The 17,753-nt window shown below is 33.8% G+C and overlaps 1 protein-coding gene across 1 annotated transcript; it reads right to left on the minus strand.

The window, feature by feature from the left end:
• Window positions 1–1,295: 1,295 nt before the first annotated feature.
• LOC136221695 (probable LRR receptor-like serine/threonine-protein kinase At1g56140) lies at window positions 1,296–17,358 on the minus strand. Its single transcript, XM_066009125.1, has 24 exons — window positions 17,117–17,358; window positions 14,451–14,640; window positions 14,248–14,319; window positions 13,420–13,491; window positions 13,267–13,338; window positions 12,566–12,637; window positions 11,412–11,483; window positions 11,231–11,302; window positions 11,027–11,098; window positions 10,876–10,947; window positions 10,726–10,797; window positions 10,413–10,484; window positions 10,263–10,328; window positions 9,758–9,823; window positions 9,610–9,654; window positions 8,933–8,997; window positions 7,536–7,912; window positions 6,323–6,524; window positions 5,489–5,656; window positions 5,036–5,148; window positions 4,317–4,527; window positions 3,261–3,492; window positions 1,930–2,080; window positions 1,296–1,835 (listed from the first exon to the last, which is right to left on the minus strand). Exons 1-24 carry the CDS (start codon window positions 17,232–17,234, stop codon window positions 1,449–1,451), a joined length of 3,111 nt encoding a protein of 1,036 aa, XP_065865197.1. The 5' UTR covers window positions 17,235–17,358; the 3' UTR covers window positions 1,296–1,448.
• Between the last annotated feature and the right edge of the window lie 395 nt (window positions 17,359–17,753).

Below are 17,753 nucleotides of genomic sequence, written 5' to 3' on the forward strand. Positions count from 1 at the left end.
TGTGATTTACCCATCTTTTGGTATATTCTTAACTGTGGCTATGTTAAAACACGTTTATCTGTGTTGGACGTCTTTTAAATTGACGAAGGCGGTTTACCTATTGTTATGTCAATCCAAAAATAATCTTATTGATATCATATTATTTGGATGTGTTGTTGGAATTATTGGGTTGGAATAATCAGTCAAACCGGTAACCGAACCGAAAATCGGTAATCCGAACCGGAAAAAACAGTTAACCGAACCGGTGGTTTTCTTAATGGTTAAAAAAAAATATTGGTACCGGTTTCGATTTCGGGTTAGAGTTTCAAAAACCGCGGTTAACGGTTAACCGAACCGTTTAATAAATATAACCAATTTTTTAAAAAAAAATTAATATATAATTATATAACATAGATTATAAAATTAAAAAAAAGTCTTTAACATAGATTATAACCTATATTAATATAAATATATAACATAGATTATACTTGAATGTAAACTTGATGGATTAATATTGTAATAAGCACTTTAACGAAATATTATTTACATTTCTTTATGTTGTAAATGTAAATTTGATGGATTGTTTTTTAGTTCGGTACTTATGTTTGAATTTGAACTTTTATATGAATTCGTTTCCTTTGAATTTTTGAAATGTGTATTTTAATATTGTTTAAAAATTTAGGTTTGGGTAAAAATTATGGTAAACCGTTGATTTTTGGTTAACTGGTGAGAATTGATTAAAACCCGTTAACCGAAAAATCTAACCGAAAAATCTAACCGAAAATAATGGTTAACCGGTTGTATGGTTAACCGAGTGATATGGACCGGTTTCGGTTTGAATGGTTAAAAACCCGTTGATAACGGTTCGGTTAATTTTTTTGCCTAATGGACCGGTTAACCGAACCGTGCCCATCCCTAATTTAATAGTCACATCAGACATTCCAAACAAGTTTGTCAATAACCTGAAATAGCTCCATACATTTTTTCCTCGTTATTTGTAACACAGTAAACATTTTAGACATATTGACAAAAAAAAAAAAAATTGTGATTAAATATCTTAGATGTAATTAAATAACAGTAAAATAAAGGTGAAGCTAGACTTTTCAAATTTTTTATAACATAACGCTAAAATTGATCTTGCATGGAAATGCTAAAAGTTAAATTAGAACCATTTCCTACATTAAAATAAAATATGTACTTCACCAAAAACGTCTATCCAAACATGGCTCATCGGACGCAGCCTGAGCAGGCCGAGTAGGTACCTGAACCCATGAATTATAAGATAGACAACTATTTTTTCTCAATTCGATGAGATATATAAGCTGAAAATGGCTTCTCCCTCTTCATAAACTCTTCTATCATACAATTGAATATTAATTACAAAATTTAAATCAAATGAAACATAAATAAGGAAAAACGAACATATACACCGGGAGTACTCTAGAATTTCACATCATCGCTCTACGCTCTTATCTACCTTCTCCAATGATCTCTTGGAGCATTGGTTTGGAACATAGTCGGGGATCGTCTACATCCGCAACAATGGTCGTACTTGAAGATGACATATTGTAAGAGCTAGTATCAGTTCCGCCTGTAACATTATCAGTCATGAAGCTGCCACTTGTGTCGTTGAAGTTCCAGCCGGTAAGGTATCCAGGTCTCGAACTGATTGTGCTTACTTCAATATCACCGGATAGCATAGCTACTACTCGAGACATGGATGGCCGAAGATTATGTGATGTTTGAGTGCACAAAAGAGCAATTCCAGCTAAACGTTTTGCTTCCTCCTCGTTGAATTCCGACAATCTGGGGTCTACGAGTTCTTGTTCGCGGTTGTTTTCGTGTAAATGCCAAGCCTAGAGAGCAAAAAGAAGGTATATATAGGTGAGAAAAGATGGTTGAAATGTAGCTAAAAGTAGTAAATTAGTGTGGTGAAGTGTTGTATGATACCCATTCAAGAAGGTATATCTTTTCATCTGATAGGCTTGAGTCTGAATTTGGCCTCCCGCTTATGACTTCTAGAGCCACAACTCCGAACCCAAAGACGTCAGCCTTCTCCGTAAGCTGACCACGCATAGCATACTCCGGCGCAAGATACCCTCTGCAGTTGGAATGATAATTATTGAGTTAGTGTCGCGTTCGTGCGTGTCAATTTTTGTGTTAATGTCAAATGAATCAATTCAATTATTGGGTTAGTGTTGTATTCGTGTCGTGTAAATTTAAAATGAATCGATACAATTATTGTGTTAGTATCGTGTTCGTGTCGTGTCAATTATCGTGTTAATGTCAAATGAATCAATACAATTATTGGGTTAGTATTGTGTTCATGTCGTGTCAATTATCGTGTTAATGTCAGGTGAATCAATACAGTTATTGGGTTAGTGCCCGTGTTCTTGTCGTGTCAATTATCGTGTTAATGTCAAATGAATCAATACAATTATTGGGTTAGTGACGTGTTCGTGTCGTGTCAGATATCGTGTTAATGTCAAATGAATCAATCCTAACTCAATCCAAAAAAAATCATACCATAATAGTGTCAACCCAATCGGGTTAGCACTAATTTTGTGTCCTGTTTGCGGGTCACATTAAGTTTACTACCTATGTTAATGGTGACATTTCAAAATATAAGAGGATATGGTAATACTTTCAAATATTTATATCATTTTTAGATTAGCATGTTAACATTGACCATCTAAAAGTTTGACCTAAAATCTACTTAACAAACCCTTAACCCGTTAATATCATGTTAGCTCTTAATATCATGTTAGCTTCGTGTGATGTGTTTTACAAGCCACATGGGATTTTACTATCTACCTCTATTAAGAATGATATATTTGGGAGGTTCAAGTCGTGTTTCCAAGTGATAATTATAATTGTATTACCTTTATGAATTAAGAAGACATGTAAAAATATGAGAGAACCTAGTAATAATTTTAAACATTCGTGTCATTTTCCAGTTAGCAAATCAATCTTAACTCAATCCAAAAAATAACGTATCAATTTCGTGTCACCCCAAAAATGACCTGTTACTAGTGATGATCTAGGATTCACCGGCACGAGGGGCTTGGTGTGCTATCTAGTGATCTATGAGAGCTCAATTGATATTTTTTAGGTGCTTTTGTAGAAAAATCAAGTCATTGCCTGTCTAAAACACTAACCCACTAAATTTGTGTTGGATTCGTACGTGTTATCGGGTCGTGCATATAATTATCAGCTCTAGAAAACAAGTAAATAAGAATTTGATTTAACTGTAGGAGAATGAGAAAGGCAGGTGATCTTACATTGTGCCTGCAACCCGGGTGCTAATATGGGTCTTCTTATCGTCATAAAGTTTAGCCAAACCAAAATCTGAAATTTTGGGAACGAGCTCAGAATCAAGCAGTATATTGCTGGCCTTCACATCTCTGTGTACGATACGGAGCCTCGACTCTTCGTGAAGATAAGCTAAACCTCTGGCTACTCCCAAGCAGATCTCATAACGTGTCTTCCAGTCGAGATTCAAACCTCCTTTTCCTGTATCAATCATCCAATCCATAAATTTCAAAATGCTTTTTACAGTAGAAATATGTACACACATGTTCAGGCGCGGGGTGGGGCGGATTTGTAGGGATCACGGAAATAAAGAAAAAGTACAATTACCGACGTAAATTTCTGTCAGTAATTACAATGTGGAAATTGACTAGTGCTCAATGAAGTTTGGAGTCAATTTCACAAAAGTTACTTAATTTTGTTTCAATAAAGTGATTGAACTCTGCTTTTTATTTCAATAAAGTCATTCCTATCAATTCAGACAGAAAAAATCACCTAAATATGACATGACAGTCATGTTGGAAATAACTTACTTTTACGTGTAACATGACAGCCATGTACGTGCCACATGACAGCAAAAGAAGTACATTTTATAGCTTCCACGTGGAGGTTCCAAGCAGTTGAATTAAGTAAAAAATATAAGTTTCGTTTTTTTTACTGTCATGCGGCTGTCATGTCATATGTACAAGTCAATCATTTCTAACATGGATACCACATCACCATTCCGTTGATTTTTTTGTCTGAAATAATCAAAATGATTTTACCAAAAGAAAATGAAGTTCAGTGACCTTTGTAAAAGAGATCCCGAACTTCAGTTACCAGCTGCAATTTACCTTAATTAAAATGCATTGAAAATTTGTCATGGATTTGGTATTAACGACGGAATCTAAGACGGGAATAGCCGTCCCTGATGCTTAGTCCCAAAAAATATGCCACTTTTAACACTTCCATTAACCCTCCCACTGTTTTGTTCTGACTCCGCCACTGCACATGTATGCATGAATGAAAATATGGCAAAAATATCATACCAAATAGAGCTTGATCAAGACTCTTATTCTCAAGGTACTCGTAAACAAGAATCCGATTCTGTCCTTCGATGCAGCAGCCATACAGTTTCACAAGGTTACGATGTTGGACAGCAGATATAGTAGCAATCTCTGTTACAAACTGGCTCTTTCCATGGTTGGATGAAACAGAAAGTTGCTTAACACCAATCACTCTCCCATCGTTAAGTTTTCCCTATCAAGAACAACATTCAGGTAAGGACTCACTGAACTTTGGGATATGTTTCACAAATGTCAGTAAACTTCATTTTATTTCAATAAAATCACTGAACTTCACACTTTATTTCAATAAAGTTATTTCAGCCAATTTGTATATTTACTCACCGGAAGGTTGATGTAGCATAGAAGACAGTTGATCGCATATCAATTATGCGCCACTAGAAAAATATGTGAGTTTTAAAAATAATTTTGCGGTTTAAGATGTGTCATGTGGCACACACGTGATTCCCACATTTTTACTACGTCAGCCATAAAGGTCGGACATATCCAGCATGGACTTAGTTGATATATAGTCAACTCTATTCTATGTCACGTGAATATTCAAATCAAATGTGAAGTTAAGTGATTTCTCTAAAATAGACCCTAAACTTTTTATTGACCATCGGTGCATTTTACCCGAATATATTCTGCTAGAAAAAGAAACAGTATACTTTATTTATCCTTGTTTTGAAAAGCATTCATACCTTATAAACTGGTCCAAATCCTCCTTCTCCAAGTTTATTGGAAGGGCTGAAATCCTCTGTAGCAGTCTTCAGTTCAGCATAGCTGAAAGTAGTAGCATCTAGACCTAGGAGCTCTGCATTTCAACATATTCATAGGTTATTAAAAGAAAAACATATATATTATGAGGGTTACGGGTGTCAAAATTTGACATATCGTGTCTACCTACTCTGGTGATCCGTTAAGGGTCAACCCTGACACGACCATTTAATAAACATGTTCAGACGGTACAACATGAAATTTAAACAAATTAACATGGTTGACACCATTAATTAACCAAATTGAATGTGGATCAACAATAACACGACATTCTACACGATTAACTTGTTACAACAAATAAATGAGTTATAAAACCTAGATTATGCTAACCAATAGAAGCATCTACTCGGAAATAAAAGCATGAATGTTTGGTTTACCTTCATCATTATCATAGGTGCTTTGCCTTTTTCTTCTTTGAATGACAAAGAAAACAGCACAAACAAGAAGAAAGCTCAATACACCAACCCCAACAACAATTCCAACAATTAGACCAGTCCTGTCTTTTTTACTGGTTGGAGGTCTGTTACTAACAGTGGGTACAAATTCTGCAAATAAACTCAGAACTCAGTAGCCTGATAAAAGGGTGAATTAAAAAAGAAATGTAGTTTCATGAATTTACAAGTAGAAAAATGTGGTATTTTAGCTGAAAACTTTGGAGATGTTTCATTAGACCCCCAAGTCCTATGTGGCACAGCAAAGTGGTGATTTGGACAAGTTGAAGCGCATATCACTTGAAGCAAGTTCAGGAGACCAATAGGTTAGTTTAAGCAAGTTCTGGGAACCAATAGATTACTTTAAGAAAGTTCAAGGGGTCAATAGATCACGTGTGTAAGTTCAGGGTCTAATGGGACATATTCAAAGTTTAGGGGGCCAATCAAATTATTTGATCACGTATAGAGGCCCCTGATGTATTAAGCCGGTATTCTTTGTTGCAAAAGAGGTTATATTACACAGTTAATAAAGAAATGAATTTGACTAACACTGTTTACCATGTCAACAGAAGTCAATAATTCATTGTGTCACATCAACAAAGTTAATGTGCCATGGCATCAAAATCACTGTTAATCAAATTTCTTTTTTTTGCTAACGGTTTGAAGCACATAATTTCTTTTGCAACGAAAAATACCACATTCCTCTACTTATAAATCAGTGAAACTGCAAGTTTTTTCTTTTAACTTTTCCCTAAAATTTACTAGCTACAACGTCAATACCTGGAGCAGCACTGATCGCTGAAATAGAAGGCCCATATGCACCTTGGAAAGGGATGCAACAAGTCCCCTTTCCAGCCCAAAATAAATGGATTTCAAGGTAATTTTCAGATACCCGAATATTCGGGAAGTCCCTAGCAACTGCTCGCTTCGAGACTCCACCTGCCGTCTTTCTTATGTCAAAATCCTTTAAAACGAGATTCCCCTGAAATAACAACTTCAGCACTTTAAATAATAAACAGACAAATGGAAGTTTTAAATTTGCAGAAACATTTTCATCATAGTCTTCATTCCTAAACATGTGATATAAACTCCTAACTAAAAACTAGATAGAAGCATTTTGTTAGCACTTGGCAGCTATATGGTTTTTCGAAAACCAAAAATCTTGGAAACTTGTATGAAATGTTTCCGGTCACGATTCTGTAATTTTAGAAAAGTTAGAAACTTATTTGTTAGGATGTAACGTGTTTTCAAAAAGTAGATTAATACTAATCACATATTCAGTAAATCCCTAATATTCTCTTAATCATCTTCTACGAGCTTTTTGTTATAGTATGAACAAATGTGAACATAGCTAGATGTCAGAAGAATTCCAGACAGCAATCAAAGGAGAAATTAAAGGGATAAGTATATTTGTCCACTTCCTATCCTTATTCTTGTATATATATATATATATGTTTGTATCATCTTAAGTTTAGAATATTTATTTAGTCTTTTAGATCACATGTATTCCATGTATTTCTTTCTATTTACATGGTATTTTACACTTTCAAAATGAAAAAACAATCTTTTTTCCCTCTATTAATTATTTGACTTGTATATCATTTTAAAAATTTATAGATATACTCTTATACTTTTAATTTTTACATGATTATGTTTTCTATATTTTTACCTATATTTTTACAAATATCATCTATTGATTTCAGTTTCTATCAGTGACGGATCCAAGGGGGTGCCACTGCCAGGGGCTTGAGCATTCACTGGTTGCAGGAAAACGCTGGAATACTCCGTGGAAACTGTGTACGGAGTTTTAAGTTTTTTTTAACAAAAGCATCCAAAATAATTGCATATATCACCAGAGAACACCCCAAGCACCCGTATAAATGAATCTTGGATCCGTCTGATTTCCGTATCAGTTTCTGTTTTAATGTAACACAGATTGGCAGTTGAAACTTCATTTTGGACTACACCAAAAAAAAAATAATGGAAGACTAACCTGGACATAAATATCAAAAACTCGTCTCCCAAGACTCTTCCATGTGTTACCATCCTCAATTACTATCTCTGCAAACTGAAGGTTGACAGTATAATTGCCATTTTCAAGACCTAAACCATAGTATCTTAATGATGAAGCAGAAACTCTTGCTGTCTGAAACAACTCTGGTTGTAGAGTATTTGTGGCTTGAGATGATGAGAAAACTGTATATCGAGGATTGCTTGATCCAGTAAAAAACCCAACATTACTGACACCCCACCTTCTTTCGTCGGTAACATAATACGATGCTGAACCAAGAGTCTCATTATCCCTCTCATACGCAATATCATTGGAGGAACTGATCGGTGGACCACCACATTTTATTGCAAATTGGGAATCTTTGCACAAAGACAAAAATAGGGGGGGAGTCAGTATAAGTTTGCAGTATGAATTGTTGTATCCTTCAGTAAATAAATCTTGGCAAAACGCATATTTGAGTCCACCATTTCAATTTTAACCGATTAAACCCCGATCTTTTAAACTGACACATTAAGCTATTGATTAATTATTTTGAACACATTAAGCTTCTAATCTTTTAAATGGATATACTAAGGCCTTAACCAATTATTTTCAAACACATTAAGTCTCTTTTGGACGACCCAGTTATGTGGAACTGTCAGTATGTCACTGTAAAACAGTTAAACTAAATGAGTTTGATTGTTTTACTTTAGCGATTAGGGGTAAAGTTAGTTTGGGGTTGATATGGTAAGGTTATTTTAAGAAGACATGTCATGTTGTAAGAAAAATTTTATTTGACGTGGCCATCTATGTCAAGTGACGTGTTAAAAGAGTGGCATGCCTGTAGCTCCATGAGTGCTAAATTGAGTTTGAACCACACACATAACTGGGACGTCCAAGAGAGGCTTAGTGTGTTCAAACGTAATTGATCAGAAGCTTAACGTATTCCGACTTAATGTATTTGTCATGGAACCGTTTTAGCTAAAAGCTCAAGCTGATAGTTAAAGGTCCACTTCATATTAATAGCTGACACACCCCCACACGCGAAAGCACACTTGGGCTTGAAGCGTGACAACACAGGACCATATTACCATGTCCTGCAATAACTCAACAAATGGGGCTGCCAGGAATCGAACACTGGACCACTTGGTCACACTGGCTCTGATACCATGTCATGGAACCGTTTTAGCTAAAAGCTCAAACTAATGGTTAAAGGTTCACTTCATATTAATAGCTGACAGTATTAAAAAATAATTGATGAAGAACTTAATCAATAAAAATTAAATTAATCAGAAGATTAAATATGCATTTTTCCATAAATCTTCCTCCCTACTATGCCCTTGCTATCAAATCTAGCCATCCACTCCAAAAGAACAAAATACAAAGAAGAGAGTACTTACAGAGTGGACGGTCTCGATTGCAGGGAAAGTTACGTTGAAGACAGTTCAGGCCTGATAGCAGAACACTGAAAGCCAAAGAGGAAAGAAATCAGGTGGCCAAAAAAAGAACATAACAGCAGATGCCAAGCATTGAATTGATTATTTGAGCAAATAGGCAGATAGATATTATCTATTGAATTTAGGTATCCTTGAATGAGGTCAGATTGCACAGTAGAAGACAATGAAAGCATTTTATATGAATTGCAGTTTGTCAAGAAACCATTTGACCCAAAAACTTAAGCCGATAGATAAAGTTCAACATGAGTTTAATTATAATATCTTACACATCTCCGCTTGTACAGCAAAGGCTCATCTTACCATGTGTTCAATTTCCATTAACGAATATAGTTGTCAGAAATGAACTTTGACCAAGTGGTCAAAGAGGCTATATTACCATGTCAATGAACTATTTGATCCAAAAGGTTAATCTCATAAATAAGGCTCAAAAATATCGTTTATTATTATCTCTATCATAACTTAATGGTTTTTTAATATGAAATATTGTTACTATCTTTGAAGGTCCTATGATCTCTGTCAAAAGCCTTAGATGAATAGACTATAAAAAGAATAATAGCTATTGTTAAGTATAAACCTTATTACTTAGATGTTTCATATTAATATCGAAACAAAAGAATTACCTGCTGTTTGAAAGGTCTTCTGTGAAGTTGTTGGCAACTAAATTACTGCACACACAACATAAAGAATTAAACAGTTTTTCTTTTGTATTTCTCAAGTTGCAGAAATAGTATTCAAAAGAATATAATAACAGTAGAACCTAAGACTTACACTTGTAAACCTTGATCATTGACCCAAGAAGGAATATTCCCTTCTAAATCATTGTATGAAACATCTCTGCAATAACAAATTGATAAAAAGAAAAATGTAAGTATGTAGGCATCAACTAACTGATCTAGAGAGGTAGAAATAAGGCCTAATGCATACACACCCTCTCCAAGTTGGCCATAAAAGCCGATTGCCTCCCAAACTTTGGAAACAACCAATTAACTCCTTAAAATTACTTAAAGTGAGTTATTGGCCCCTTGACTTGACCTATTGGCATCCTAAACTTACTTAAAGTAATGCGAGCTTTAACTTGTCCAAACTCCACGTGTTCTGCACGTAGGACATGGGGGGAATGATGTCACTTCAAGGGGCTCATCGATTGTTTTCAAATCATTAGACTTTTCTAGACAAGTTTGGAGACTACGGATGTATTAGGCCTTGAAAGAACCTTCAAGCATATCATCCAACCAGTTAAGAAACATACAGAAATTTACACCCTTATACTCACATATTTAAAAGTGATGAACTTTTTGATGCTGGAAGGGTACCATTTAATTTGTTATTTCCAATAAACCTGTTAATGAAGGAATTAGCAAGTTTTGAAATACAAAATACATGTAAAAGATGTGTGAAAAGTGAAGAAGAGGAGATATTTTACAGAAAAGAAAGCTGGCTCAAATTGAAAAGTAACTCGGGCAACTGTCCAGTTATGTTGTTGAAGCTCAAATCCCTGGGGAAATATCATTAGGGCCATGAGTAAAAAATATATAATAAATATGTTGCAAAGACACTGAAATGGAAACGGACATGGTGAAACATTATTTTTAACACATAGACTTCATAACATAGCCTTCAAACGGATACAGATACGGACACGAAACGCAGAAACGCTACTAAAAATGAGTGTCTGTGCAACATAAATTATGAATGATAATGCACATCAGGGAGTCCGAATAATACAAATAACTTACAAATGTGTCAAATTTTGATACTCTCCAATATTAGATGGAATTGAATCAGAAATATTGACATTCCTTAGCACTCTGCAGGACATCAGCTTCCATGTCATATTACATTTCAGAAAAACAATGATGATAATAAGAAGACATTATTTGCCTTACAATTGAGTTAGAGACTTCATGTCATTAATAAATGCGAGTGAAGAGCTCCCATTTGACACATCGCTTATTCTCCTACATTTTTATCTTTTATTAGTTTCAGCATACTTTTGCAATATATAATAAAACCAAGTAAAAAGAAGAAAACACTCACAGCTCTGTCAACGAAGTTAGGTTGGATAGTGCAGATGGAATTGGGCCATCAAAGGAATTCCCTTCAAACCTTCTGCAGTGACATTAATGAGTAGCTCATATAAACTACACGGATTTTTCTCTCTTTAATTTTTACAGGATACCAATTTCGACATTAAACTTGATCTAGAGAAAATCTATAAAATTAATAGAAAATTAGTCTTACAAGATGCCAAGACTCGACCAATTTCCAATGAAGTCAGGTATCTTGCCTGTAAGTGCATTATCTGATGCCCACCTGAGATGATTGGTAGTAATTACTAATTCCTCACAAAAGAAATCCGCATAATATATTTATCATTATCTTTCAAAAGATTTTTTTGTTAGAAATTTGAATATCTTCTTACATAGTTTTCATGTTCTGCAGCTTAGCAAATGTTGATGGAATCTCGCCACTAACTCCAGAGCTATCAAAATAACTGTCAAGGTAAAGAATTTTCATTAGTTTTCTTGTTAATGAAAAGAAACTCATCTTCTGTTAATAAGAGTTGAAATTGCACCATCTAATAAATGTTAAGCTTAAGATTGCACTATATTAGGCGTGAAGACTAACTTTGGTCTCCCTCAATAACCATAGGCAGGGGCGGAACAAAGGAGGGTCATGGAGGATCCACCCTCCAACCCGCTCGAAAACCTGTGGGAGAGGTGTTTTGGCGGACTCTATGGCTCGGAGACCCCAGTCATGGTAGTGTGGAAGATTCAGATCATGCTAAACTAAGTATATAATAAATCACATTTATTCTCATTCCTATGATCAAGGAAACTGATTTCTTTAAGCAAGGAATGACAGCTATACATTCTATAACCAGCTATACATTCTACAATACTCCCCCTCAGACTGGAGTATATATAGACCTTAATCATGCGCAACTTGGAACAAATGTAATTGATTTGACTAACTAGTAACACTTCAGTAAACAAAATGATACGGGTTATTGACGAACGAGTTGGTTTTAATCGTAAATCAACAAAGAGGTTCTTCTCTAGCTAAACTAGAAGCTGTGGGATTACTGCTGAACCTCTGATGTTCATTTCAGTAATCCACACCGCGTGTGGGGTCTAATTTCACATAAATGGCATTTGCTTTGCCTAGATGTGTTGCCCCTTTGACCCGGCTTATTCCACCACTCATCCCCTCTCGTCTAATTGACTGGATGCCCGCATCACAAATCTGCTAAATGGCCCTCTGTTCTAACATATGGAGTTGTGAACACAAAATTATTGTTAATATGGATGTCGCTTCATGATCATCTTTTGTTGAAACATCAAATCAAATTTCAGTTTGTCGCATAAGCAGTTATAACCAATGGGATCAAGAACTTAAGCTATTAAGTATATGATTTAGTCTTTGACTCTTAAACTATCACATGTCATTCATCACTCCTATATAGAAGTGATTATTTCTCTAAAATCTACTTGCAAATCCAAACTAACAAGAAGTAAAGAGTGTATATAAAAAGTTAAAACACAGACTGCAAAATAAACAATATTTTCAACTTACATTTGATCTAGTTTCGTACAATTTCCTAGAGCAGATGGCAGAGGACCAGAGAAGTTGTTTGATCCAAAGGAACTACAATAAGCAGCAAAACCACAAATGAATTCAAGTAACCTTAAGTCATGTATTCTATAAATAGACAACACCAGATGCTCTTGTACAACTGGTTATATCATTGAGCATGACTAAATTGTGGTAATATATATCCATGGCCCCTGAACTATAGCGTTACTAATGTTATAGCCTCTAAAATTCATTTTGAGATTGAAAAATCCTTGAACGTTATATTATTATTTAAGATTGAAGTCCAAATCAAAGAAAATCCGTTACAAATTAACATAATGACACCTGAAATAGATATTTGACCATAATTTATAATGAAATGGATAAAGAGAGAGTCAACCTTATTCCGGTCATCAAATGTTAATTCTTTTAGTGGATTTTCCGTGATTTGAACTTTAATGTTATTATATAATGTAAGTTCAAGGATTTTTACATCGTAAAATAAAGTCAAGGGATCATAATGTTATTAGTAGCGCTATAGTTCAGAGGTCACGGATGTATCTTACCCCTAAATTGCAGTTGTGTAGAACCAGCAGCCAATAGCAACGTTGCTATAAAATTTTGTTTTGCAACTAATATAATTGAAACAAAAAAAAAAAAAAGAAATGCAGTAGATTGCTGCACCATCTTCTCAGGCTTACATTGATCTTAAATCAGTAAGCAAACCGAGTTCTTCAGGAAGTTCGCCAGACAACGAATTAATGCCAAAGGTCCTAACATAATTATGAGTTTAATATCAGCAAACAATATAAAAATATATTCACATGTCCTGTGACTAAATTAGAATAGCTTACATGTATTGCATGCGAATCAAATTGCCAATTGCTGGAGGCAAATTACCAGTCAAGAAATTCTGACCCAAATTCCTGTAAGAAATGAAATCATGTTTAGTACATTTGACAACACAATATATCATAGCATGCATTTGGGATAAATTGTACTGATGGTCACCGAAATTTAGGGACCATTTTAATAACGTCACTGGACATTCGAACTTCACTTTCTTTCAATAAAATCAATGAACTTCATATTTGATTTTAATGAAGTTCACCAGAATATTGACATGACATAGAAGATAGTTGACTATATGCTAACTAAACGCCACAACTGACAAGAATATTATTTTCCAATTTTTTTTTGTGGCTTACTATGTGTCATGTGGCATGCACATGGTTGCCACATCAGCCCCTATACATGGCGCTTAGTTGGTATATAATCAAGTGTCTTCCATGTCACATCAATATTCAAGTAAGCTTGTATACACTGCATTGGTCAGAATGATTTTATGAGGCAAAAAGCATCACGAGGCTCCTGATATTTCATTTTGTTTTGCTCATTAAATTCTTTAATCTTTTATTTAGATACATTAAGCCCCTAATCTTTTATTTGTGGTCAAATTAAGCTTCTGAATCTTTTATTTAGATAAATTAAGCCCCTAATCTTTTATCTGTTCGAAATTTATATTTTTCACCGTTTGAAAACAGTGTAAAGTAGCTATAGAAAAACTCTAAAAACCTTAATTCAAATTATATAATTTCAAATGAAGATGAAATGAATGTATCTTTCTAAGGAATAGTGCAAGACAGAATGAAATGAACAAAGGAATAAGAAAGAAAGCATACAGATTAGTAAGATAAGTCAAAGTCCATAGCTCATCTGGAATTCCACCAGCAACATCCATTGCATAGACTTTCCTGCAAATCAAATCGAAAACAAATAAACAGGTCGCCAGCCATAAAACTAGATGAATTTCTTTTTTTTTCCGTGGGGCATAAAATCAAACAGATGGTGTGCACACTGAAAGGAAGAATAAAACAGAACTTACAAGGCAATGATGTGACAAGTGCCATTAATGGCGGAACAATCGCATTTGATAAAAGGATTGTATGTCTGATCGTCGATTGTAGGAGATGAACCTAGAGCTGATCCACTGCAAAGCTCTCCGCTTATGTTCCATTGTTGTGCTGGAATCGCTGATATTCCCCATTGTTCAAAAATCGAGTTCACAGCTCTTGCTGCATTTCAATTTCACCAACTCATTTATACTGTGCTAATAAATAATAATAATAATAATAATAATAATAATAATAAATGAGCTGACCGGCTCATAAGCCGCTCGGCTTTCCGCTCTTCAACGGTGTTCGGTTTGATTTATAAACTACAGAGTTTAAGTATGAAAAAATTCAACCCTAACTCGAGCTCCATTATATTATTTATAAATATGTTAATAAACAAGTTTGGTTACATTTTTTTTTTTTAGTATAAATAATTTATTAATCCTCTAGTTTTTATCTAACACATTGTTTAGTTCTCTATTTTAAAAAATACATTTTATGGTTTTTAACTTTTGCCAATATTAACTTTTTGGTCCTTTTGTCTAGTTTTTTTTAGGCTCGTAATCATTATATTTTAGCATAAACATGTATATATAAGATAACAGAGTAACATGGTCAACTTGTATTGTACTGTGGTTGTCCTAAAAGCTAAAATATGTTCGGTTAAAAATATAAAAAAATAGATAAAAGGACCACAAGGTTAATATTGACAAAAGACATGGACCTTAAAATGTGTTTTTCAAAATAAGGGACTAAACAATGTGGTAGGTAAAAACTAAAGGACTAATAAATTATTTACCTTTTTTTATAATAATACTTTTATAATTGGAAAATATAAAATAACTTCATTTTATATAAATTTTATAGGTTTCAAAACTACGGAGTTTGTATTAAATAAATTTCTCGTGAGCGAAGTTCATGAACCGAATTAAGGAGTTGCTTGTAAGCAAAAGTAAGCTCTTGATGGAATAAATTAAGAGAAAATGGCTACTCGTGCTTAAATTAATATTATTTATTTTGATGAGGGCGTAAAGTCGAGGAAGAAGAGCAAAACGGACTACAAAAAAAACTAGACCTATCTAGGGGTTTGGGTATCCGTCCGTTCCGCCTAAGCCCGTGTCCATTTGACCGGGCTTGGATAATGAAATTTAATCTTACGCCCAGTTCAGTCCAAGTCCGTTAAAATCCGTCTATTTTTTGAACGGATTTGGGATTGATGAAAATAGTAAGGACCAACCCAACCCAACCCGACCCGTCTTATTAATATTAATTAGAAAAATTTATATATTTATAACTTTTTTTTTTGGTAGAAATTTATATATTTATAACTAATATTTATTTTTAAATATAAATTTTATTTTTTATAAATAAAATTATGTATATTTTTTAGATGGGTTTATATGGACTGGGCTTGAAATTTGATTTTTAAGCTCGAATCCATTCTGATCCGAAATCACCTAAATTAATTACGGATTGGGCTGGATCTGGGATGAGTCATTTTACATAAAAACTCGTTAGGCCCATCCAACCCCAACCCATGTACAGATCTACAGAAAACCATATAGTACTTATTTTTATTATAAATATAGTTATAATATTAATTTAGGTCTAAAAAAATCAAATAATATTATATTTTATATTTTACATTTAAAATTGGTCTAAATTTTTATTTTAAATTTTTAAGTATAATTTTTTTTGGTTCAAAAAAAGTACAATTTTTTTTTTATTAAATGTCATTTATCTCAGACTATAGCAGAATTTTCTTGAAATATAGTGTTTTTGAAGGGGTTAAATCATTTGCTTCACTACATTTCTGTTTTTTTTTTCTTTAAAAGCCTCATTTGTTTACCAAAAAATATTAGATAAAGAAAAAAAATTGTTGAAAAATAAAATTATGGTATTTTGCTATAACTGGTAAATGAGAAGAAGTGATGGATGGTTACTATTTTCAAAAAGGGATAAGGTGCAAAAATACTCCTAACGTTGACCGTCACGAGCCATTTTACCCCTAACGTTTAAAATTCTATAATTTTACCTCTAACGTTGGCAGCAAAGAACAATTTTACCATTAACATTAGCAAGTTGGGACAATTTCAGACATCATTATAAAACACGTGTATTTTGATGACGTCATTTTCGCCTTCTTTAGAATTAAAAGACAGTGTGAGATTTAGCGGTCCAAACACGACTATAGAGGCCCAAATGTAATAATCTCTGACCTCTAATTGACAGAAAATCTTCTAGATCCTACAAGATAAAAGGATTCCTAACAGGATTTGGAATCCTTGAGGATAAGGAATCTTAAGCTAGTAAGAACTACTAAAGAGGTGACAACCCTGTAAATAAACGGGTATTGACATATGTTAATTACTATCTTTTAACAAGTTCATACTCTCCAATTCGGTCATAAGCACAAACTGATTTAGGCATCGTAGCGGGTTCACTGGACTTCGGATGCATCTGGCTTAGTTTTCTAGGTAATTATCAATGACGTCGGATTACAAACACGTAAGCAGAATCAGGTAACCAGTTATCACTCAACAATATTTTCCGACAAACAAACGAACGCTAAATCTGGTTAATAGATTCGAGATTGATGAGTGAGTGAAACCTTAGAGATGATTAATTAGATGCATAAATTGAAATTATTACTTACCTTCATCAGGGTCAGCAGTAGAATTAGTTTGAGTCTGCGCAAAGGCTTTATGATCAATTATGCAGATAGCAAAGAAAGCTAAGACTACAACTGATGAAGAAGATAAAAAGCTCCACATCGGATTCGAGTTTATCCTTTTCTCCGGCGAAGATTTAGTGAACTTAAGTGAAATTCTATGAAAGAGAGAGAAAGAGTTTTAAATTTTGCCTCATAACTTTCAGAAGAAAATTAAGGATTTTATGGATGAAAAAGTGACGGCGGCGGCAGTGTTTGAATTTTCATTTTGTATTTTTTTGTCAAAATAAAAAAGGATAAGTCTAAATAAAAAAAATGAGTGGTTGACATTGTGAGCGATAATTGTGGTATTTTTTTTTGGGTAAATTTCAAATAAAACCCACGTGGTTTCACTAATTTTCAGATAAAGGACTGTGGTTTACTTTTTTTTCAAAGTAAGGATTGAGGTTTTTAACTTCAGCAAAATAAAGACTTTTTCGATACTATTAAAATCACCATTGACGACTTCAAACATGAAATATTTTAAGAACTACTAATATTCTAATTCTTCAACTTTTTTATTTTGAGATTATTTAGATGATGTTTGGTAAAAATAGAGAAAGTTAATGTTTAGAGAGAGAAA

Source organism: Euphorbia lathyris, chromosome 1, assembly GCF_963576675.1.
Source record: "Euphorbia lathyris chromosome 1, ddEupLath1.1, whole genome shotgun sequence".
In the NCBI taxonomy this organism is placed as follows: Eukaryota; Viridiplantae; Streptophyta; class Magnoliopsida; order Malpighiales; family Euphorbiaceae; genus Euphorbia; species Euphorbia lathyris.